We start from the raw sequence: 25,992 nt of genomic DNA, 5'->3' as shown, positions 1-25,992 counted from the left end.
TTGTATTTTATCTGAACAATGTGAAACCACAGCGTAGATTATAGTAGTTAAAGTGGAATCTCTCTGTGGGACACCGTATTGTGTTTCGTTTTTAGATGAGTGTTCTCATAACTGATGTATGCTGCAGCTGACAGACAACATAGATTACTCATTAGGCTTCTGCCAGATTGTGAGAACATCAGTTAAAAGTAGATGTGAGTGAACTCCTGCCTTGATTTCTTAAAAGGTTTAATAATACGCTCAAAAGCTGGAAGAATAAAACAATTTTACCTTCAAAAACGAGTGCCCTCTCTGTTTCCAGTAAAACTAATTTTATTTTTGATCACATGAATTATGGTACTTTGTTTTCTTTTCAGTTATTTGATGGAGATTAGGATTACCTTATCTGATGTAGCTTTCTTACATCATACATTGAACAAGAGCTCAATGACTGACTGCACTTCAAAAACACAAAGTCTTACCAACTATTTTTGCCCAGATTTTAGTGTAGGTAGCCTACAAGTAACTTTTCAGCAAGGCTCATACTCCTTTGTGAAAGTTTTGCAGGAGTTTGTGTACAGAATAAAAAAACAACAAAGATAAAACACACCCCTGAGATTTTTATCTTTCACAGAGTTTTGAACCTAATGCTGAACAATAAATCAATAACAATATATACTGCGAGAGACACACATAATCAATTCAATAATTTCACTGAATTCTGATCCAGGACCGCATGGCATTCTGGGGGATGTAGGCGGAGAAAAGGCTTTAGCTGCTCAACGTCTCTCTGCCAACTTAGCTAAGTTGGTGGCATCAACTAACTCACTCTGTCTTCGGTTGCCTAGCAACATCTGTTGAATAACTTGTGCAGCAGCAGTTTAGGGTTCAGCCATCATGCCTCATAACCTCTTAAAAATAAAAAACAACGGCATGGAGCAAACAGAAAAAATATGTCCAACATCTCGGGAGGAAACTGCATCAAATAGGGAAGGTATGCCCAATAAAAGCAGAATAAAACATAAAAATTATTGAGTTATTGAGTCTGAAGAGCCCAGTTTATGTAGAAAGTACAGTCTCTATATACAGCTCTGGAAAAACTTAACCACTTAACATGATCGGTTTCTTTGATTTTAGATATATGTTTGAGTAAAATGAACGTTCTTCTTTTATTCCATGTTCTACTGGCAAAATGTTTCCAAAATTCCAAGAATAAATGTCATATTTATTTGCAGAAAATGAGAAATGGTCAAAATAATGACAGATGCAGTGCTTTCAGACCTCAAATAATACAAAGAAAACAAGTTCATATTCATTTAGAAACAACAATACTACTGTTTTAACTCAGGAAAAGTTCAGAAATGGATATTTAGTGGAATAACCATGATGTTACTGATTCAGACATCTGAGTATCTGATACAGAAAAACAGCTGAAATGACTTCAATCATTTATTTTTTAAAACACAGACATAAATGCACTTGATTTCAAATTGATTTTGAAGCACTCTTTAATACATCAATAGCTTCACAAGATTGGTCAAACATGTAAAAACAACTTTAATTTGTTCAGTCAGTGTAATAAGGTGGATAACAGCCAGAGTACAATAAATAATCAAGAAACTGACAAAAACAACAAGTTGACTTTCTTAACAAAACATGTACAAATAAATGGACACAAACCTTCTTTCAAATGGTTCAGAAAGTGCATTTGGAAATTCTAAATAACATAAAATAAATAATAAAGCATAGAATTTGACTGAATGTGGATTGTGTATATTTTCACAATACCAGACCTAGAATTTGTTTTCAATTTTGGGACCAAAACAGATATTAATATCATCTCTAGAAATAGAGATGATATTTAGAAGAATAATATGTACATTAAATTGCAAGTATAAAATCTGATATTGTAATCCTAAAAATCAATTTTCTTCATTTTTCTAGAGTAAGACTAAAAAAGTTACTCTTGCCTGTAACCCTGTCACTTGCAGGATTGATAGGCAAATGCATATATTCAGAGGTAAACAGGCTGCGTGAGTGCATGCAAACAGTGAATAAATAAACAAATTCTCTCCCTCTCAGATACACCCACTCCCGAACGCGCATCCATCCAAAGCGCCACAGTTTGACTAGGCCTCTTCAAGTGTGTTTCACTCTGACAGTAATTGACAAGACTCACAGGAGTGAGCAAATTCAGTTGACACGGAAAGCTTTGGAGTTTTTCAGAATTCCCATCCTGGCCTATCCAAGTGCATGTGTTTCTATGTGAGCAGGAGGGGGATGGGGGAGAGGTGGGGAAGGATATGGCTCCGTTGTGTTTCCTGTGTCGCAGTTTACTGTTTTTTAGAGCAAGAAAAATGGGCTTATGTAACGGTCATGTGATTTAGCCAGAAATAGTGGTGGGGCTACAGCTGCTGCCTCTCCTCCTGCAGCTCGGTTCCTTGGCTTTTGGCAGCAGCCAGACAGACACACTGCGCACTGCTCCTGCTAGCTCAGAAAACAACTTCTGCTCCGTCCTGTACACAAAAAACATAAATCCCATGATGTAGATTGTAAGGATACAGAATGTCTTCTTTGCAGATAACTGCAAGTAAGCAAACAAACATGCTCATACGTGACATTCAGTCTGTGCGAAAATCTTGTAAGTTATGAAATAAGCATACGGGAAGGTACTTATGAACATGGACACATTTATTCAACATTATATTAACATAATGTCAACTAAAAGCCTAGGGAAAGTAAACATTGCATTGGGGGTCACTGAGGTCACAATGCCTCTGCGTGTCATTCAGTCTGAGCCAGCGCTGTGCTGTTTTTTGAATGTGTGTTTTATTTCAAATATAAAAAATATCTATACGTGTGTGTGTCTTCATGCATGTGTGCATTTGTGAGTGAATGACTGTGTTTGTGCATAGGCAGGAGCATGCCTGTGTGTGGGTGTACGGCGCTCAGAGGCTGGCGGACGTGTGGGAAAAAAGGGATTGAGACGCAGTTATAGAGGAGAAGACGAGTGAAAAGAGGAGGAGGGGAGCTGTACAGTGAAGAGCTAGTGGAGCGGAAGGAAGCACTCTGAAATGGGAGATCATTGGGTTTAGCTAAGGGCTAGGCAGGAGGCAGGAGGGATTCTCGCCATGTTAGCATCACTGTCAGAAATAGCCGAGCTGCAGCCAGTCCCCTGCTTCCACCAAATCCCTCATGCTATTTACTGTACGACGCACTAACAGTCATATATGGTTCATAACACGGGAAAAATAACTAATCCATTTAATTTTCACAAGGATGTTTATGAATTTTCAGAAAATATTAATTTTTTTTTTAAATTCAAGGTGATTCTTCTCCATGATTGTCAAACACCACATTTATTTTCTTTGATGCGTCATGTGAGGCTCCAAATTCATAAGGTCTGTTTGTTCTTTCAGGTCAGCACAACTACCTGTGCGCTGGCAGAAATGACTGCATCATTGATAAGATCCGAAGGAAAAACTGCCCAGCCTGTCGCGTACGGAAGTGTCTTCAGGCTGGGATGAACCTTGGAGGTGAGCTGCTTGAAATTCCAGATTTGCTCTGTCACATGTCAACACCTGAGGAAGCGTGAGTCTGTTTATAGGGAGTGATAGATATGGAAAAGTAGGTCTGGCTGTAGTCACAGGAGGCCTAGAGATGCTGAGTCATTAGATGTTCATGAGTTTAAATCACGTCTACTGTATTTCATGTTCTGATGAAAGCTCAGTGTTGTGTCTTAGTAAAAATTACACTGCTTAAAAAGAATCCTATGATGGTGTGTTAGGGCCATGGAAAGAAAAATGAATAAAATTATGAGAACAAAGTCATAATATTACAAGAAAATAAAGTTGAAATAATAGAAGAATATAGTTGCAACATAAGAATAAAGTCATAATATTTTAAGAATAAAGTCATAATATTTTAAGAATAAAGTCATATAATATTGCGAGAATAAAGTTGCAACATCACCACTTTTTTTCAACTTTATTCTCGTATTTCTTCTGATTTATTTTTACATTTCTATGACTTTAGTCTTGTACGACATTATTCTTGCAATTTTATGTTTTCTATTTTCTTAGAGTGACCCTATTACTCTGTTTTAGAACTGGGGGGGAATTAGAAAAAAATCTGTTTATTTTACTGTTGCAGCTGTAATTACATTTAAATAAACATTTGTTAAAATATTAAAATTATTCATTTAACTGTGCTAGTGAATGAATTAGATTTGTTTTATACTAACAGTCCCTGATTTTTATTTATTTTTATTTCTTTTTTTTTTTGCAAAACTTCAATTCTGTTTTGTTTTATGTACTTGTAATATTTCTTGGGTGGGTTTTCATTGTTCAGAATTAAAAACAGTGATATTGGAGCAATGAAGCATTGATAACAGGTAATTATTCTTATTTGCAGTTATAGTTTAAAAGCCCCACATTGCCATTCCTTGCTGTGGAAACAAACAGGTTTAATAAATTTTAAATAAACTGCACAAATCCCAACTCCTGACAGCAAGAAAAAGGAAAAATAAGAGGTTTGATCTGACTTACAACTTGCTAAGTCAGCAAAAGATTTAGCAAGTTGTGTCTAAATTGTGTCTAACGACATAATTTATGACACTTTTATAGCATTTAAGCTCTGGATCCTGTGATTGTTTTAAAATGTATCGTAGAACATACATGCTCTATAATATTCTTACTTGTTAAAGTCTCTCAAAAGGCTTTAGTAATAGTTTAACTCCTTCTCTTTACCTCCATGGAAAGTCTTTAATAAATCATATCCACTAAGGTTGGCATTTGAGTATAAGTGAGGAAATCCCTTCAGAATTTTGCAATTTATTGTGATTTTTTTGATTATATAGTGATATATTAGAAATATTACTAAACCTATTCCAAAATCTACATAAAGAAGAAAAAGGATGTGCAAAAAAAAGAAAAAAAAACACATTTTTAGTCTTTAAAGTATAGATAGCTGGATTTCTGTTACCATATTGATCTATAACTTGATATCAAGTCAAGTTTTGGGAGCGGTGTAGTAAAAGTAAGAAATACTGCCACCTGCAGTCTCTTAATTCTTTTATTTTTTTAACAATTTTGCGGAAAGTTAGCAATAAACTCATATTAGCATCCAGTGGCGTGGAAAAATTTGGGAATTTGTTGATTTTGTGTGAATTTCTGAGATCACAGAATTGTGGAAAAGCTGGAGAAATTGACTGGGAGATAAACGGAAAAAAAGAGGAACAAAAATGAAGGTGATAATAAAGCAGTAAGAAATACCGAATGTCGTCCCAAACAAAGAATAAAAAAAATGAAAATAGGCACTTTTTAGAGGAATTTTTCTAGAGTAGATTTACCAGTAATGACTCTAGAAAACCTAAACCATCTTAAACCTATTAGTTATTGTACACAAAGAAAGAAGAGTGTTAAAGTGGGTTCTGAAGCAGAAAACCAATACCAACAACATGATCGGTTTCAATACGCCACCTGTTGTCCCAGTCAGTCATAAAAAAGGTTTTGTAATTAATGGGCTCAGAAGTAACACTATATTGTCAATTATTTAACAATTAAACTATCAGATGGCAGTATGTCAACTAGAGTTCTCCTGGTATTATACCACCAGTCACTGTTTGAACGTTCATGAACTACCAATAATAAAATATTTCATAAATTGACTCTCTTGATTCTGGATAAAGTCTGAATAACAACAAATGACTTCTGAGTTAAATAAACACAAGACACAAAGGTCAGTTTCCAACGGAGGTGATAGACGACGATAAAACAGGAGCTGATGAAAATGTATGAGTCACTATGAAAGCTTAAAGCGGATGATGAATGTAACTATATTCCATCATTTTAGAAGCTTTTTAGTCCATTGAATAGGTTTCAAGTTGCAAATAAAGAGATAAACAAACTAGAAATCTCAACAAAGTTTTGTAATAATACATATATTGTGATTACTGTAGCAGTTGAATGAGCTCAAAAACTATTTGTACTCAAATAGTTTGCTTTTTTAAAATTATTATTTTTTTATTGTATAAAAAAAAAAACAATCTAACCCAGACTTGACAACATATGGTGAATGTAAAGCATCTCCTAAATGTCTGGTATGTTCTTTTGCTAGTTTGTTTTTTATTTTCAGATTTTAACCAGGTCTGGACATTAAAGATTATTGGAAATCCTTCTCTATCTGTGACATTCCTCACAGTGAAATAAACTCACTCTGTCTCATACGTGGAAAGTAATCAGTGAAACAATCATGTTACCATTACACTTAAAGACCAAAATACTTTTTCATTTATTATACATTCCTGTATTGTAAAATGTGTGAGTGCCAGAATTGCAGTTTCTCCACTGATTTAATTGGTGGGTGTATTTTATTGATACGCAATAACAGAGCTTAAACTTAATAAATTCAATTATGGAGCAAAATAAAGTTCAAAATATATTGAAAAATTAATCATGAGCTGACATTAAAATGGATAATTAATTTGACTCCAGGGGTTTTAATATAAGCTTTTTTATTGATAATTTTAACAAGCTAATGTTCTTGTTAATGAGAGCTGGAAAATAAGTGTGGAGTGAAAGTCGGGGGTCAGCTCAATAATGTTGCATTTTATGAATAAATTTTCCAATAAAATACTTTCCAATATGACCAGGCTGTCCATAAAATCACATGAGTTGAAGCAAAACTGAATTATTTTAAGAAACAGGGAATCCTTTCCTGGAATATGTACTTTATGTGACAAGAAAAATTAAAAGGTTCCACAAAAAAAAAAAAAAAAAAGTCATCTTTATTGATATTTGGATGTTTTTTTTTATGTCTCTGGTTGCTGTGATCTCATAATTCCAGATTAAAGCTGCAGTTTGTAACAGTTATAAAAAATATTCTATTAAGTATTTGTTGAAACTGTAAGGTATGACATAAATAATCTATGAAAAAAATCAAACTCCTCTAACTTCTCCCAGTGCTAATTAGAAACAACCAGAGCTGGGAGATTTTAGCGTTGTCAATCATCCTGGTGTGCAATTTCTTCCCATATAGCAGATCCTGTAATGAATGCTAAGCTAGTTAGCATGGCCAATGATGACAGATAAATGGTTTTCCTGTTACGGTAAGTTGTTTCTCCACCATTAGCGCAGTTAGAATTAGAACAGCAAGTACACAAGGATGATTGACAGCAAAAAGACATTACTCCTGTCTCTGATTTGTTGTTTTTGATCAGGAGCTGTGCATTTCTGGAGATCGAGCTATTCGTAGTTTATCTCATTACAAACTATCACAAAACAAATATATAAATATATATATATATATTTTATGAAAGTCACGCACTGCAGCTTTAAGAAATGTAGCCATAAATTCTCTGTTGATATGGTTGTTTTGTTCCCCACAGCACGGAAGTCTAAAAAGTTAAAACTGAAGGGAGTCAACGAGGACCTGCAGAGCTCCAAAGACGCCCAGATTGCCACAGGTGGCGTTGGAGGCGGCTACCTGTCCTCAGAGAAGGAGCTGAGTGCCAGCGCTGCCAATGCCCTGGTGCCCCACGGGCCTGGGGTGGTCACACCTTTTCTGCCGCCCTCCATCTGCAGCGTGCTGGAGCTGATCGAGCCCGAAGAGGTGTACTCTGGCTATGACAACACACAGCCGGACACAACTGACCACCTGCTGTCCAGTCTCAACCGCCTGGCTGGAAAGCAGATGGTACGCATGGTGAAGTGGGCCAAAGTACTTCCAGGTTAGTGACCTGCAGAGGTCTAAATGCTGCTTTTGTGCAGGGATTAGAAAAAAAAGACTCAAGAAGTGCTCAAAGATATTTTTAGAAAATCTCCCAATTTGATGTATTTAGATTTTTTTTTTAACAAATACAGGCAGATTTTGAATTATAGGACAATTTAGATGCATTTAATGAATGTGTTCTAAAAATATTTCCCCAAGAGGGGGAAAATGTTATCAAACCTGATTAAAATGGGCCATTAAAGCTGCAGTATGTAACTTTTATAAAAAAAAAATATTTTTTTTTCCATATTTGTTGAAACTGTCACCAATTCATGACAGTTTGTTATAAGACAGATAATCTGTGAAAAACAATCTAGCTCCTCTACCTTTTAGTACTAACTAGAAATAACCAATCACAGCCAGGAGGAGGGTCATCGTGCTGTCAGTCACCCTCTGTGTGGCGCTGCTCATCCTCCTTTCCCTCCCCCGTTTCCTTTCTGCTATGCAGAGGATGTCATAAATGTTAAAGATAGCTGGCATGGCCATTGATGAAGGCAGATAAACAGTTTTCCTGTAACGGTTGAGTTTGCCTTTAATTGAGCAGTAGGTACATGAAGTTGATTGACAGCACTAAGACCCTCCTCCTGGCTCTGATTGGTTGTTTTTGGTCGGGAACAGTGCATTTCTTCAGATAACAATAGCAGCTCAGGGAAGAGATGAATAAGGTCAAAATTTTCCCCAGATTGTCTCATATCATACATACATATGACATGGTGACAGTTTCAGCAAATATGTAAATAACATATTCTTTCTAAAAGTTACATACTGCAGCTTTATACCTGCTTAACATTGGCTCATGGATTTAAATAGCTTATTACTACTATTAAAGTGTAAAATTACTTTTTTTACGAATCCATCAAATAAAGAAATTATATCAGAGATAAAAAGTGTTTGATAATGAAAATTCAGTACAATGCCTTACCTTCTCAGGTAACTTTGAGATCTTGCAATCCCAGAGTTTAGTATATTTCATTGGGATGTGATACAGAGGGAGATATAGAAAAGCTATTACATAATTGTAAAATGGAAGGAAAATAATGCATTGTATTTAAGTGCTTCCACCAAGAAAAGTCTTAAGTAGTTTCGTTGATCCCTCCTGAGCCAATACGTTGTGGAAACATCTTTTGTTCCTGATGCAGCTCTAAGTATTTCACGCTGCATCTTTACCAGCTTTGAAAATTGAGACTGAAATGTTTTGTCCATTTCTCTTTGCAAAACAGCTCGATCTCAGTCAGAGTCCATGAAGAGCATTTGTTATCAGAGATTTCAATGTTGCCAGAGATTCTCACATGACTGATCAGAGGTTTCTGCTGTAAGAATCATTAGAATTTAATTTCTTTCTATGCATCTCCAGACAGTACTACAATTACAACTTGTCTGATAGCTAAATATTGCTGAAAACCTCTCTCCATATTTCTGTAATGTGTGGTTCATGCTGAATCACTACTTCCTGCTCATTAGAGCCATCCAAAATATAAACATTTGAAGAAATTACGCCTTTCCTGGTTGATTCACTCCAAGCTAGTAGATGGAAATACATTTAATTTGCAATTTCTTCTCTTTTTCCTTTATGTGACATTTTAAAAGTCTGCTCAAAATTTGGTGACTTATACAGGTGAAAAGATGGACCGAATTTTGTTTACGGGTATCCGTTTAAAAGGAACTGTCTTTTGGAAACCATGTATTATTTTCCTTCCAAGTCATAATTATGCACCACTTCATATTGGTCTATAATTTAAAGTCTCTCTAAATTACTTTTGGGTTTGTGGTGATAATGTAATAAAATGCACAAGAGTTGAAAACTTTTGCATCTCTCTGTATAAAAAATAAAATTCCCAGATTTTTTCTTGTTATCCACTAAAAATGCAGCACTGCTAGTTTTGTCAGAGCCCACGATTTCAGTTTTGAATATTAGGTCAGGAAAATATTCTTCAAAGGCTCAACAAGATTAGAAATGAATCCTATTTTACCGTTAAATAGAATCAGGATTAGGCTTTCCAAACAGAACTCATTTACATGACCATTGTCTGTGTGGAAGATCTTATTCAATTTTATGGATAAAACCGCAACCTAGAATGAGAAAAATGTTTGGAAAGAGATAAACAAATTCCTCTAAAATCCCAGTCAGTGGCATACATATGGAAAGGTGCATCACAGGTAGGTCTTCGAGCATGTTTAATTTGCTGTATTGCAAATATTTGATACCTCCTTTGGTGTCTGCTTGCTATATCCGGAAGTATAAATAGAAGCCAGACAGAAGGGTCAAAATGAGTACCTTCGACTTTCAGATATGCCACAGTCTGCCCTCGGTTCACAGAGAGCACAAACACAGAGGAGCATGAACCAGTTATGCCATTGCCAACAATGATCTGTTTGGGATTTTAGTGCTGCATTATTTAAACCCCAGCTGCTTTTTAAAACTGTTACACTTTCTACACTTCAAGAAAAATTTGAAAGTAATAATTTTAAATGCCTTCAAGCCATTCAACAAACCTTTTTCATAAACCCCTCAAATAAATGTAGATTGTCACGTAATTAGATGGAAATATTCCCTCAGCTGCTGTAAGTCATTTGTGTGTCCTCACTTGGCCTACGTTTCTGCATGAGAAGGAGATTCTTGCCAGAGTTTGATTGAGAGTTTGGCAACTTTCCTCTTTGACTATTTTTGGAGCTCCATACACAAAGCGCCAATAACCAGAGGCCTTGTGGGATTTGCATAAAAAAAAGAATGGGTGAATACGTGTCACTGGGTATCTTATCAAAGCAAACGCTGGTAAAACTTTAGCAAAAATAAACAGCGTATAATGCAGTGACTTCCATAAACACACATACAAACTTAGTATTAAATTAGGTTTTCCAAATGTTTTGAACTAATTTTTAAGTGATCTTTGCTTCTTTTAAACGAGACGTTGCCCTTTGATGTGTGTATTATGGTGTTTGTGTGCTAGGTTTCCGGGGCCTGCCCATTGAGGACCAAATCACCCTGATCCAGTACTCATGGATGTGTCTGTCCTCCTTCTGCCTCAGTTGGCGCTCCTACAAACACACCAATGGTCAGATGCTCTACTTTGCCCCAGATCTCATCTTCAACGAGTAGGACCACACTTTTATTTTGTTGTTGTTTGTCTTAGAATAATATATCTCAACAATTACATGGGGAATTGGTAATGATTTCCACTGCAATTTAGTTTTATCTTTTAAAAAGACAGTTTGCAGATCTGGAGGCTTTGATGGTCTCATGTTGGAATAACTCCAAATTATTCTCTGTTGGATGTGCAATTCGCCAAGGCAATCCACTGTCCACTGAGCATTAGAGTCCTTAGCAAACTCAATTAAGAGGTATTAGACATTAAGGGCATTAGAGTTGGCAGCACTGAGACCCATTTGACCTTGTATGTTGGTGACCTTCGAGACGAGCCAGACGTTCCTATCCTTATCCTGCTGTACTGTATATCAATTTATTACTGTACGATAAATTAAGAAAACACTTAATGTTTTTTTCAACAGATTGGTCTTTTCTGAGATTATATACTACAGTTTAAACATTCACATTAAATGCAGAGCTGTAAAAAAAAAGTATTTGCCCTGTAATTAAAAAAATCCAGTTAATTAATTAACATTAATTAAGCGACACTTCCCAATCCTGATTCCCCGAGAGCAACTTTAGTCCAACAAATTAAGATAATCTGAAGCTTAAAGTACATAAAAGTTACCAGTTGGAGGTACATTATATCCCTTTTACTTGTACTAAATTATTTGTTTACAACTTTGTGTTATTTCTTTATTATATAAGTCTCAACTTTATCAGTGGTCAAATTCTTAGGTTCCTTCCAGAACCATGGATGAAAATATTTCATGAAAAGTGTTCAGATCCACATGAGTCAGTGATTATTGTAAGGCACTGAAAGCAAAGAAAGAATCATGCAAGTTTACAGAAAAATTAAAAGTGAAGAAACATTTGCTCTTTTTTGATAGTTAAATCTTTACAGGTGAAGATGATCAAAGCGTCTAACAATAGCCTCCTTAATATGTGTTAATTGTGTGAAGAGGGGGGTTAAAAGCTGCTGTTAGTGAGCCTTTAATCTGGTGATCATTTAAATGTTATGGAATGGATCAAAGTGCAGAATAGTAACCTCTGCAGGCCGAAGAGGAGGCTCAGTCTGGGTCATGTTTAAAAGCTCCAGCTAATAGCTTGTGTAAGACAATGTCAATGGGTCAGTTTGTCCCACATAGATGAAAAAAAAAGAAGTGGCAGAGCAAACATTGCGGTAAAACACGCCCATAAACTGCATGCCTTTGTTTCTATCACTGTGTGAATTTTTACAGCAGTTGTTTTCCATACTAGAGCGTCTCTGTTCACTTGATTCTCAGTTATTTGCCAAGTCAACCACAGTTCATTAAGAGTTTTGCGGCATTCTGTCAGATGACTCAACAAACATTCATGCTATGTTCTGAAGTGCTTCCAAGCATCGTTTCTCCTGGCTTTCTGAGGATTTTTAGAGTTTTAGTTTAAAATGCATCATTTTCATTACTTTTTGTCCAGTACCTGACCATTGTTTTAGGGAATTTAATTTAGTTTTTTTTTGTATTACTGGTGTTGCTTAATCTTTTATTTTATTCTATGTCTATTGGACTTGTAAAGAGTCTCCTGCTGCTGCAGAGATGAATCTGCTCACTGCAATACGAGAGTCCAGAATTCCAATAAAACAAAAGAAGCATCACATCTAATATTCTTGAAAAAACAAATTGTAGCAGTTTTGGTTTAACTGCTAAGAAAATTCACTCAATACTTTGTGGAATTGTTTAATAGATTAAATTATTTCTTGAGTGAGTGGGAAGAGAGAGGAAAGTATTCCAGCTGGGAAAATAAAAAGCTGGGATTGTGTAGAATCACATTTTTAAACATTCAGTGCACGATATTCATTCATAGAATAAAAAAAGAACTACCAAGCAGTTAAATTATAGAAAAAAGTAAAAAATATATCTATATGTTGTGGTATTCAAGATAGTTTAATACTTCAGCAAATGAAAGACATGATATATTCTAGTTGCAGTTAATTTTAGGTAATAAAAATATGTGAAATTAAGCAACTTTTATGATTCAAACTGACTCATTTAACTCATTTTGTGAAATGAGTCAGATTCTCTTCTCATTCGTCTTCATCCAATATGATTGTGTACCTGAGCTTTTGTCTATAGATGTGTGCAGAACCACCTGTTCTCTTATAGTGAGTCTGTCTCATTGGCAGCTTAATATTCGTGTGCAAAGTGGAGAGGACATGCAGACTGGATGCTGAAAGCTACATGGTTTCTGTTTAAACAAACTGGATTTCACTGCTTTCTTGAATTCTTTGACATTGATGCTGATTAATGTGCAGCAGAGTTTTTCAGGTCACTCATAGCTTTAGTCAAACATTGGGCCAAAGTGAGTCTATAATTTAGCTAAACCCACTTAGTCTGCTGGTAGGAGAACTATGTCCACTTGTCTTTACAAACTTTAATTCGCATTGGCTATAAGGCAATTCCTTTAACAGGCGATTTATTCAATTGTTAGACTGAAATCTATATTTGATGGAGCATAAGTACTAAATAATTAGATCATCCTTTCACATTAAACTCACAGGGAGACTGCATTATTTGTTTTTGTCTCTAATTTCCATTGTACAATATTCTTTTAACTTTTAACTGGCTGATATATGTGTTTAAAATAAAGAGGAAATCTCTGGCTAAAACAAAGAAAACAATCAGGTCTGTCTGGCCACTGGTTTGGTTTTAAGCATAAAGTTTCTAATTTCAGTATAATTCTACTGACAAGCAATGAAAAAAATCCAACATGATCTTTTTATATTCTAGGCTTTTACCACTGCTAGCCTCGCTTATTTATGTCATTAAAGTGACTTAGTTTTTAGTCATTAAACTTATTTGCTTTGCATTTATTAGAAGAATAGAATAGGATACAGATCCTTGCAAAGCTAAATGTGTAAAAAAATTAAGAATAACTCACTATACAGTAAGCATAAAATTGCAATACTATACAGAGTTGCAATTTTAGATCCTTGATTTGACAATAGGATGGATTGGATAATTAAAAGGAAACAAGTACCTTGTAAACAATTTTATTCTCTTTTTTTCTTTAAAACTACAACAAATATAAAACTACAACTACAACTGTAACAACTGTAATTTAAACAATCAATTGTTTAAATGGTTGTTACTAAAAACAACCATTTAAACAATTTATTGCTTTTCTGACCCATCATCAGCAAATAACAGTCTTAACTGTATTTCCTCAATGAAAAAATCCCTCTAAACTGCAAAGAAATAAATAAAGTTGGATAGATTCCCCATCGGATCTGATTGATTGGCTCGACAAGGTTGTTTGGTATCAGTTGTTCAAAACTTTGGACTGTTAAGTTTTGGGTGCAAAAATTAGGGGAAAAAAAATGATTTTTAGCATTTTCTGCCAAGAATTGAGAGACATGAAAATAAAATAAAAATATTCCCAAATGACTCACTTTGTGTTGTTCAGCCAGATATATGGCTGGCAAACATGTCTCAGAAAAATCTGCATTTCTAACACCTCAGTGGATGAAAATGTAAACATATTTCTGTAATGCTTGAAAAAACTGCTAAACTGGAATATTATTTACATTATTTTGCTGCTGAGCTGTCAGTCAAACACATACACCACACACCCACTCCGGGGCTTGGACACCACACACCTTCATATATCTACACAAACATTTATCTGTTTTTATTACGACGGATGTTACTGCTGCTAATTGTACAGTCACTGATTTACTGTAGAATTATTTTCAATTGAAGTTGTATTTGTCCTCAGTTTTGTGTTCTAATAAATATTTTTACTTTAGTAACAGAGAGAGGAAGACAGAGGAGGAGAGAGAAGTTATGTTTGTTTTTGTTTTTGTCTTTTTGGTTCTTCTGAAAACCAGCAGCTTGTTTTTGGGCAGTGATTCAGCAAAATTGATTTCAGGAAGAGAGAGAAGGAGGGAGGGAGGGAGGAAAACGTGAGACTTTCACAAACTTCACCAGAAAGTTGTCCCACTCAGCAGGGAAGCAGCTCCTTTTTGTCACAGTTTATTGGGTTTGTGCTACATTCAATTCTGCAAAGCCGTTAATGCCTTCATGTACACACTTGTTTTCAATCAAATGCTTTTTGGTCTATCTACATCATTTAATGCAGCTGTTTTCAAAATCATCTCTCCTTCCTTGACTGCAAACATTTATAATTGTTGTGGATAAAACTCCTATCTTTTTTTTAAGTCCCGACACACAACTTGACTCTAACCACTTTTTCCCTGATGTGGTTGCGATTTATAGTAGCTCCAGAAAATCCTTGGCATCTGCACAGCACGTTTCTCATTGGCTTGTGCTTCATCCCCACCGCTGTTTCTTTCCTGTTTTTGTGGACTCTGTGTTGGCAAGATTACTTGACTGATAAAATGTCTGTGAAGAGAAGGAGAGGAGGGAAGTGTTTGTATAACAACCATGCACACTTTGTGCGCTGCATGAAGGATTTTTAATACATAATTTACTAAACATGAATGTAGCAAACTAAGTTTGAGTTACTGTTACCAATCACATGTATCCTCTTTAATAGTGTTTCCATGGTGATTAGGAATAGTTATAGGGTCTTCTTGCTTTGGAAAAAGAAGTGCATCTGTGCTGCGATACTCTACGCAGATTTCTGCAATCTGGGGGGATTTGGTATTCAGCTCTCAACCCAGAAACGCAGGATTCTCCTCTAAACTTTGTGGAAATTCACTTTTCCTGGACTCAACTAGTTTGTTTTAAATGCAACTGGAAAGACAGATGGAAATAATTCATGAAATTTGGAGAAATTAAATGGATGAGTGGGTACTAACAGTAACTCACAGCAGCCTAGTTCAAATAAACTGTTTTTGTAAATGTGTCCGTTCTCTGTTTCCCTCCACAGGGAGCGCATGCGGCAGTCGGCCATGTACGACTTGTGTCTGGGCATGAGGCAAGTTAGCCAGGAGTTTGTTCGGTTGCAGCTAACCTACGACGAGTTTCTGTCAATGAAGGTGCTTCTGCTTCTCAGCACAGGTAGGTAGCCAGCCTTACAATGCGCCCCATTTATTGTCTCTTTGTACAATAGTGTTGATGAAAAGGGATAAAAATGTTTACAGTAGAGTTGGATGACATGGATGAAAAATGTATCACAACATTTTATATCAATCCATATTGATAATTATTGTTTTACTTTTTTGTTTGAAATATAAAGCCCTTCTCCACACCACTGCGTCTGATGCTTTGCGTTAAACTTGGGGGTGTGTGGATGCAGCTGCTCCCTGTGCACTCTTCTTGAGCTTATCTGACGGCCATATGACGTTTTGAGGTCTTTAGCGATTGACTGCAGAAAGTTGGTGACCTCTGCCTACTCTCCCCCTCGGCATCTGCTGACCTTTCTCTGTGATTCTATGTAGCCTTCCACTCCCGTCTGAGAGACTGTTGTTGCCATTTCCTTCGGCTGCATTATAAAATCATTTGCAGTTGACTCTGAAATATTTAGTCACGAGGAAATTTCACAGCTGGACTCAATGCATCCTGTCATGGTACCATACTGAAATTCACTGAGCAGCTTTGAGACATCCTTCAGTGTTTCAGACAAGCTTGTTGAAACAATCTACATCTCTACTTGAAAGGTGTAACAGGACTGAAATGATTATCGGATTAATCGTGACAGTTATTGAAATAATCACCACCTTCCTAAGATAATGGCCCAAGACATTTTTTTTTGCCAGAAGTGTTTTACTTTTTGACTTAATCATGTTTTGGCAAAAAAAGAGGTGGTGATTTGTTTTGCCAAATTTCCTTTTGATCATTATTTTAGAAAGTTGACCTAACGTGTTAATCGATTTATCATTAACTGTAGTATACAGACTCAAAAAAGGTCAATTTTATGAAAAATCAGAAATCTTTTATTAAGACTGTACAAAATATATATTTATATACATCTTGCACTTAAGATAAAAAGTCCTTTGTCTGTAAAGATACTTGCTCAAAACTCCTTAAGTGACATAGCTTTTTTTTTTTTTTTTTTAGCTTTTCCCAGTTCAAATTCACTAAAGAAATTCTGTTTCAGCTTTTTAGACAATAAAATGAACTGAATTGTTTATTTGCAACTTTCAAAGTATTTGTAATGTTGTACAATAAGTGGTTGAATGAAAAATATGTAGAATAAATAATTACTAAAATAATCGTTAGTAACAGCCCAATGCTGGATGTCACACACCTGTCACAATGGAAGGGATTGGAACGCCTGAGGTCAATCATTTGGACGGGTTAGTGAATGTTTTTAGCGATATAGTGTACATATGGGCTAACACGAGGATCGTCTGCAGCTTTTTGATTGGTGGAAGAATTTATGCTTTCAGAAAAAAATTGTTATCCACTTCTCTATGGTGTATGTTTTGGTAAATTGCATCCACTTTTACCAAAATAGAAAAAAGAAAAACCACAATATTGAATATGAAACAAGTTAAATTTGTTTTAGCAGAATCATGCCTAAAAGTGTCTGTGTATGTAATTTATGCATAATTCTTTATTTAAAAAAAAATTCTCAACTGTATGGATAAAATTAGAGCAGTTATAATTTGGATGTCTGTGTTTAAAAAAAAAAAAAAAAAAACCTCCCACCTTGCTTTTACCTAAAGGCTGCTGTTCACATAAGAAGTGTACTGATAAGGTGTTAGGTGTTCTGCTCCAGCACACACCTGAGACAGTTTTGGCAGGAGCAGCTCCTCTTGCACCCACTATCATGTTTTTATGAAGTCTATGAGGTCACACTTTAATCTCATTCGTAGTAATCCGTTAACAAAGATCCAAACTGTGAAAACGGAGCTGATGTTGCAGAGAAACATTAGATATTTCCAAAGGAAAGGGCGACATTTTGCCACTCTGTGACGGAAAGGTTTTCTGCTCTTGTTTGATTTCAACCGGCGTCACTGCAACAGAAAGTCTCATCCTGATGCCACATCCTGCCAAAATGCACCTACAAACTGAGACCATATTTAAACAGAGTTGTTCAGATAAAGTTTCTTCTTTTGTGACTGTTATTGTCATTTTAATTATAATAGATAAATATGTCTTAAATGGTAAAAAGAGTTTTAGTTACTGTGCCTTTTCTACATATTTTTGGCACGTTTGAAGCACAAAATTTAAGGCGTAAAATTGGATTTTTATGTGACAGATAAAAAGATGCATAGCTGGGAGGTGAAAGCAAAATGATATGTGGTCTTCCAACAATTTTCACAAATAAAAATTTGTAAAGTACATTTGTATTCAGCTTTACCGAGTTTGGACTTTGTTGAACCATTTGTGCTGCAAGCCTCGTGTTATTTGCCACATGTCAGTACAAATACAGACTGAAATTTTGGCAGGACCCTGAGGTTTTTTTTGTGCATTTTTTTAGCTTTTGTAGTTTATGTGGTATTCATATTTTTTAATTGATTGACCTTTCAACACTGCACTGGTTTATAAGCACCCTCATCCATCTCATTTTAAATCAACAGTAAAACCACCTGTGAGCGTATCTGTGGATAGTCTGCTGCAGGTCATTAACTATTAATACAAGAGCACTTTCTTAAAATCAATCTAACACAAGAGGTTGGCAGCTTTCAAGTGACAATGCTTACTGCTGCTAAAGTCTTTAATGTGCCAGACTGCACATCTTGGTACATTTTTATTACAATAAAACTGGAACCATTTCCAATAGTTTTCTATAGTCTTTTTAGAACTTTTTGTCATGTTGAATTTTGTCCTTCATTATCTGCGTCTGCTTTAGCCTGAAGCTAAGAGAAGTTTGGGAACAAATTCTTTCCCTCTCACTAACACTGCTCCTACTTTGTGATTTCAAGATGTAAATTAGGCAAACTTTGTGCTGCTAGATCTCACCTGCAGAAGCCACAATGTGTTAATATCAGGTACAAGATTTAGGGTGACAATTAATCCAGGTATTTCACTGTTCTCCTCAGTACATTTAAGACAGAAATACAGCAGGATAAATATGGGTTTTTGTCCTGTTTTGCTCATAATAGCCTAAATATTGTGTGGGGTTTTGTCCCTTTGAATGGATGTAAACTAACTAATGTGCAACAGGGGGAATTTGTCTTTATTCCCCCTGTTTGGAGCAAATCTGAGCTACTAAATTGGAGTCGGCAGGTCAAACTTTTTAAAAATTGGTATTTAGTGAAGATTTCTGAATGAAGATGGCATTTACACACAAACAGCATAAAAAATACACATTGTAAGATGAGCAGATCATGGCATTCTCACTTAAAGTGTTTCTTTGACCTGTTGGTATTAGTCTGTATTCTTGGTTCATAGCACGGCCGAGGTTTTTGTCTCATCTCACAATATTATTATAATACAACGATTCATACAGTTTTTAAACTGGGTGACCTATAATGTAGAACAAATTTTTATTTGGTGAAGCAGTTTTTCATACTTTTATGGTTTTCTATGGTCTCACAGAATGGAAAAATACTCATTATCACTGAGGTATAAAACAAAGGAATAATTTCTTTGTTGAGGAAAACATTACCATTGTTTTGTCTTTTCACTGACAGGTTCAGTGTATTTTTTCTATGACAAGAGTGATTGATTGTTTTCATTATAAATGGTAATGGGAACTTTATAAGAATCCAATAGAGTTCCTGGAACAATTTCTTCAGTTTTTGTTGTATTTATTTTAAGAGCATTTTCATCACTTTATTGAACAACTTAATCAACATCATTGATCCTGGGATGAGTCCCTTATTGCTGTGGAGTATTTTACCTTTACTTGCTTTGACTATTGTTGGAGCTAAATTTATTATTTTTATGTTGTCATGACTCCTATTTTATTTCAGAATCTTAAATACCTTAAGAGCATTTTCACTTCATTCAGTTATATTTGTTGTATTTTAATTTTCTTCCCAAAATCTCATGTTTGAATATTTTTTTAAAGGCTTTGCTGGCTCTAGTGGCCTTTAGTTGAAAGTAGTTCGACAGGAAACAGGGTAATGAGAGAGGGGGAAGACATGCAGCAAATGTCGCCAGACTGGGAATTGAACCTGCGATCACCGCCAGAAGAACTAAGGCCTCAATACGTGGGTTGGGCTTTGCCCCTGCGGCACCACAGTACCATGGTAGCATGTGGCTTTTACTGAACCATAAGTGTTAAGTTTTTGGAGAAATTAATTAGGAGAAAGAAATTAAGCAGCTAAAATATATAAACATGAAAAACAACACCGGTTCAGAAGATGAGTTAGTGTTAGTAAATGAGAACAGGTGCACATGAACTGGGAGGAAGAAAGAAAAGACTATGAGTGCAGCGGGATGGCAGAACGGCTCCTTCTGTTGCCGTGGCCTCCCTCTCCTCTCCTCACTGTTTCTCTGGAGGTTTTCCAGAAAGCCCCGCTGCACTTAATAAAGGCCAGTCAAGCGCCAGGCAAGGCTCCAAGACCTGCTATTTTTCTGCACTTCCTTAAAACTCTGACTGGAATTCTGAAAGAGCGAGTGGAGATAAAATAGGCTTGGATGCAGAATGAAAACGGATTGGAGGTGATTCACGGACGGTTCATTTTACTTCAGATAAGGCTGTTGTAAAAGATTATTTTAGTAATTGAGTGTCTATTGATTATTCTGATGATAAATTGAATAATTTGCAGAAGCTACTTAAGATAGTAAAAGACTACATGAAAGAGAAAACACTGTAAACAATTTGGTTCCTTTTTTTTTAACAAGAACACATTTTATTGCTTAAAATAAAATAACATTCAAACAGCCATTTTAGTCTTTGCAAAAAAAAACAACAAATGGTCAAACACTTCACTTTAACTTTTAAAATTAAACTTTTAAAATTACACATTAACTTTTAAAATTAAAAAACAAACTTTAAATGAGAAAGTAGTAAACACAGTCTTTTATTTTACACAGTTTCAGCCTAAAGTTTGAAGTATGGAAGAAACTTCAAACTTTGTTATAAAATAGATATTTCTAATGTACTATGTTTTTCACATAAGTTCAACAAGCAACAAAATGGATCTAAAATATATTAAGCAAAAACTAAAAAGAAAGAAAGAAAGTTACATTATTAAGCATGCAGACAGCAAAGCCAGAGGTCTGGAAGTGTTTTAAACTGGTAACAGTTTCGGGATGCTGTGGTGGTGCAGGGACAAAGCACAACCCACATATTGAGGCCTTAGTTCTCGTGCTGTGGTCGCAGGTTCGATTCCCAGCCTGGTGACAGATTTACCGCATGTCTTCCCCCTCTCTCATTACCCTGTTTCCTGTCAAACTACTTTCAAATAAAGGCCACTAGAGCCAACAAAACTTTAAAAAAAACAAACTAGTACCAGTTTTTTTATTTATTTATTGTTAATTTTAATTAAATTTAGTCTATTCATTCCAGACAAAAATGGAAATAAATAAATAAAAAAACACATTATCATGCCCAATGACAAAATTTTACATTGCACACACACTTTTTGCCTCTTTCTTGATGCCGCTGCTTTCTTTCCTTCTACATTTTTTCTGTAGCTAGCTGCTGATAGCACTTAGCATTCATCAACAGCTCATTGGTGGAAGCGAGAGTGTTGTGCAACCAAAAAAACATCTGGCTGGAACACAGTGAGCTAATTTAGTAAAATTTAACAAGAAATTTTAATACTTGAGACACTCGAATAATTTGTCGAATTCTTCCAGCCCTGCTTGTGATTTCAAATTTAATCATCATAAAACTGTTAAATCTGTGGGATTAAGATGAGGAAAATAATCATCCTACGATGGTCCAAAGCCCGCCTGACCAAGTGTCCGTACTGGAGAGGAGTTTGGCTTGGTTCCCCTGCAGGCATTGTGGGAAACCCTTGTTCAAATGTGATAGCTGGACGTTGTTTACAGAGGAGGTGTCAAAACCCGTCAGCTGAGGACTCACTACAGTCAGGGCTGGTGTGTGTGCCTTTGGGCGGGCTTGTAAAAGGACATTTGTATGCTACATGAGGTGAACGAGCAAAACACAAAGAGGAAAAGTGGGATAAAGAGAAAAGAGACAAGGGCTGTTATTTCTCTGTGACCTTGGCTAAGGTTTCACTGAGCCTGCGGTGTCTTATGACCCTATTTGGATTTGGTACAAAAGCAGTGGCCTGTTCAAACCAGTTAAGCTCCTCATCTCCTCACAAACACAGAGGGTCTGCATTTAAAGTATTCTCTTTATTCGTTTGGTTTGTCCGTGTGCTTGAATTTGTGCTTTTTACTAATCAGGCTAAGAGCAGGTGGGTCAGGTGTTCAGGCACTTTACTGGACTCAACAGAGCTTTGATCATCACACATTCACTGCTGAACACAGCTGATCTTATCTCTTTCATGCATTATACTGCAGCCTTATTCTGTTTACAAAGGAACATTTCTTCCTTTGCTTCAGGTGCACATAAAGTCTGAAGGTCAAAGGTTTACAACACGGCATCGTCACCATGAATGTTGTATTAATTGCTGGCTTTTAATGTTTTGTTTGAACTGTTCTTTCTCCTGAGTGGAATAATAATGCAACATTAAGCTGCATTAACCTCAAAAAACTATAGTTTTGTCCCCCAGAAGTTTTCATTTGATTTTTACAATCCAACTGATGTTTGTTTAAATATATTTTATGAAGATGCCCTTGACTTTGTATGCATTCTGTCTGGATAATTGACTAACCTTTTCTTTGGTATTGATTAAAATAGCTTGTTTTCCATTAGATCTTAAACCTTGATCTTTAAACAATCCTGCTAATAAAATCTCTCAAAATCGCATAGTATGAAGTGAACAATCGCAGCCAGTTTTTTAATCTCTCTCCATTTAAATAGTAATTAAACTGAGAAGAAAATCACCCTTTAAAAAAAACTACTTCCCTATTCTGTACATCTTACTAGAAATCATTGTAGGTTTTTCAGTGTTTGCAGAACGAAGTATTGCAATGGGTTTTTTTGTGTTTTTAATACATATTTGTTTTTTGAGGAGTTTCACTTGTCTTCTGTATGGCTTCAACCAGCACATGACTCAGGTTGAAACATTTAGCTTTTCCTTGTGGATAGCAACAAATTTTAGTTGTGCATGAAGGTGTAAATTTTTGAGCAGCTTAATTTCTTAATTGGCAATGATTTGGTCCACAATGATTTAAAACTGACTTCCCAGAGGCAAATCACGCAGGTGTTTCACAACATCCCAACCAACAGCCTTTCTTCTAAAGAAATTTAGTTTAATTCCGTTCAATTTGAAAACAAAATATATCCCAAAGGGAAATAAAATGTTGTTGTTACTCGTGTCATCCAAGTATTTAAAAGTGTTTTTGCGGATGGTAATGGTGTGGGCAGAAAGACACTGACTGAATGACAGTATTATGACTATCATGACAGGAAAAAAGATGATATTACCCAGTAAAATGTCCTGGATGACACCACTGGTTATTAGCAAACACTCCTAATCCGTCTCATTTGTTTTTGTTGCTCCACTTTAAATCTGTCTGGTCGTCTGGTTAGAATGCCAGGCAGAGAGACGTAGGATTTTGGGACATGATTGATGTAAGAGCTTCCTCCTCTTTGTACTTCCTCCTTCTCTCTGCATCCTCATAGTGTCTCTTTTATACTCCTCTGGGATCTGGGGTCAGAGTTCAGGTATTATTTGAGCTTTTGAGCTGCTAACTACCTGCTCCCGGTTGTAAAAAAAAATGAAAAGAAATAGTAAAAAGAAACACTTTGTTGCCACAGTTGCGCATCATGACAACTGTCTGGATAAAAACATAAGAGTAAAAATGAGTGCTGTCAAACAAATCCTTTTAATTCTGGTAAGTAGAAACCACCAGCAGCAGTCAATCCTAATCACATACTGAAAGTTAAAAGGCCCCGGCCCTGTCACTTTAAGACAGCCTGCATCTTTGATCACCGCTTAGTGAAAGAAATCATTAAAAACCCAAAATTAATGGCCTTTTTGCCCATTATGAAAACCAGTGTGCAATTCACTGAACCTACAGGAATGTCAATAAATAAGAACTACAGCCTTGTTGAAGGGGTAATGCAGAAACAAAAATCCACTTGATACCAAATTATACAAATGCCCTATTTTTGGGCCACATGTGGAGAAACCTTGTGAATGCCAGGCCCTTTTCAAAGCAAGGTCCATATGGGTCAGTGAGACACAAACAAAAGGTCCGAATGTGGCCCTCAGTTTTAGCACGTTCTCATCATGTCAGCCATGAAATGTAGCGCAGGACTCCCAGCCTCCACAGAGAACAATCTGTTTTTCTATCTGCTCTCAGCTCCATGTACGTTAGGCCTGGAGGTGTCTGTGTGTTAAAGAAACAGTGAAAAGGATAACACAGCGAGGGAAGAAGGCACCAGAGCACACATCTTCACAGTTACAGTGATTTATCCTCTAAGACTTGCAATTCAAACACGTCCTTTCGGTTGTGTTATTTTGTAAATTTTTCTACAAGCAGTTTTAGTTCACCCCGAGGTTCACAGGATACTTACAAGTACAGAAGAATATAATCCAATTTAACACTGTCTGTGACTGGATATGTGTGTGTGTTGGGGTCGATTCTTTCAACCCATTAGAGCTGAGAATAGTGCAGTCTGCTGTGCAAAACACAATTGCCACGGGTTTGTAGGTTTCAGTTTGAGCGTTTGTCTCGGTGCGTTGTGTTTACTTCCTGTTGCATCTCGGTGGATGGTTTCAGTTTTTGCCCCCTCTGCCTCAGACAACATGTGAACATATGTGGGTCTCATGTGAGAAGCTGAATATGTGTCAGACTCCAAACCTCGAGAGCAGGCGTCCCGCAGTTTCAGATGTGTCTCTGCTTCAACACCTGAATCAAATAATGAGGTCATTAGCAGGACTCCGGAGAACTTGGCTGCATGCCGATGAGGCAATCCAATGTTGGACCAGCAGAGACTAATGCTGCGTTCCAGTTACCTCGGAAATCGGAACGCTGGGTGTGACAACAGTCCAATTAAAAAGTCAGGACTTCCACTTGGCCTGTCATGATAACAAATTTTGCTGGGCGATAAATTATCCCAGAAGTTACTGCAATAAACAATAATATTGTTGTTTTGAGACCATTTACAAGAGGTGTAATGGTATTTGCATAATAATGAAAGATCACATTCTGAAAGATCAATAAACTTTTAATTCTTATGAAGATTTAACACATTTAAAATATCCAAAATAGATTAACAAACAACAAATCAAATGAATTATGAAGTCTCTGTAAACAAAATAACATGGGAAATATTAAATGTAAAATAATCTGCCACTTTTTCATCAATATTAAGTAATTGACTTAAAATAAGCTAATGTATGTTACTGAAAAGTTACTCTGTTCTTACTTCAAGATTACTAAGATATTCACACTAGAAGCTATACCAAAAAACTTGGTAAGATTTTATGTTTTTGCAATAAATGTTAAAGCTGATTAAATGTAAATACATTATTTGCACTGAGCTAATAACCTTAGTGTGAAGGTTGCAGTTGTTTGTTCACTAACTGAGCCCAAGTTCAAAAAGATTTACAGTTAGATTTACATAATTGTTTTCTGAGAACTTTCAATGAATGAATTTGTTCATAAATGTAAACTGGAGAACCAATTACCGCTTGAAATGGTGCATGTGATAATAGCGAGTTGCTAAAAGGGCTTAAATCACCAACAGAGAGAAAATGCCCCCTAAATCAGGCTTGTGTGTGGGAGTTGAAGCCTAATTCACCAAGCACCTCTAATTACCCTTTACTCAGTTCCACATCCCGCCATTAAAGGAGCACACTGGTGGCTGCATATGTCTTGGCCCGTTTTCTGCAAATCGTGTTAAGCGAATGCTTGCCAGCCAATTCTAAGCTGTATTAAGCTTACTCCATGTTGTTTAAAATTTGGATTTTCAACTGTGAATGTTTTCTTTTTTGTAATTTGAAGACATCTTAAGGAGCTGAGGGTTGAAGCATCGGGTCTCTCCAAACTCTAAATGTCTGAATTTGTGAAGTTTTGAACCTGTTCTATGAGGGAAACAGATTAAAATAACACTCAAGTGTTTTTGAAGATACAATTGAAAAAAAGAATCTCTGAGTTTATTACAGAAATGTGAATTTACTGAGATGTTGAAGAAGCTCGGGTTCAGCTCATCTGCATTGTTGGTTTTAGTTTCTCCTATCATCTTGTGCGCAGATGGGCTCTCGATGGGGTTTAGGTCAGGCCAGT

The 25,992-nt window shown here is 36.0% G+C and overlaps 1 protein-coding gene across 2 annotated transcripts in view; it reads left to right on the top strand.

The window, feature by feature from the left end:
* nr3c2 (nuclear receptor subfamily 3, group C, member 2) overlaps window positions 1-25,992 on the top strand; it is a 97,067-nt gene that overhangs the window by 59,384 nt on the left and 11,691 nt on the right. The window contains exons 4-7 of one of the 2 annotated variants that reach the window (XR_006370435.1): window positions 3,399-3,515; window positions 7,367-7,674; window positions 10,698-10,842; window positions 15,707-15,837. Coding sequence is in view for 1 of the 2 variants with exons in the window: in XM_044114680.1 (XP_043970615.1) it covers window positions 3,399-3,515; window positions 7,367-7,708; window positions 10,698-10,842; window positions 15,707-15,837 (735 nt within the window). In the remaining variant the exon portion in view is untranslated. Of the gene's footprint in view, window positions 1-3,398; window positions 3,516-7,366; window positions 7,709-10,697; window positions 10,843-15,706; window positions 15,838-25,992 lie in introns of those variants that run through there. The other variant, XM_044114680.1, reaches the window with a different exon arrangement.

Source organism: Gambusia affinis, linkage group LG04 (genome assembly GCF_019740435.1).
Source record: "Gambusia affinis linkage group LG04, SWU_Gaff_1.0, whole genome shotgun sequence".
NCBI classification, from domain to species: Eukaryota; Metazoa; Chordata; class Actinopteri; order Cyprinodontiformes; family Poeciliidae; genus Gambusia; species Gambusia affinis.
The sequence above is the reverse complement of the archived record's forward strand: the minus strand, read 5'-3'. Positions and strand labels throughout refer to the sequence as shown.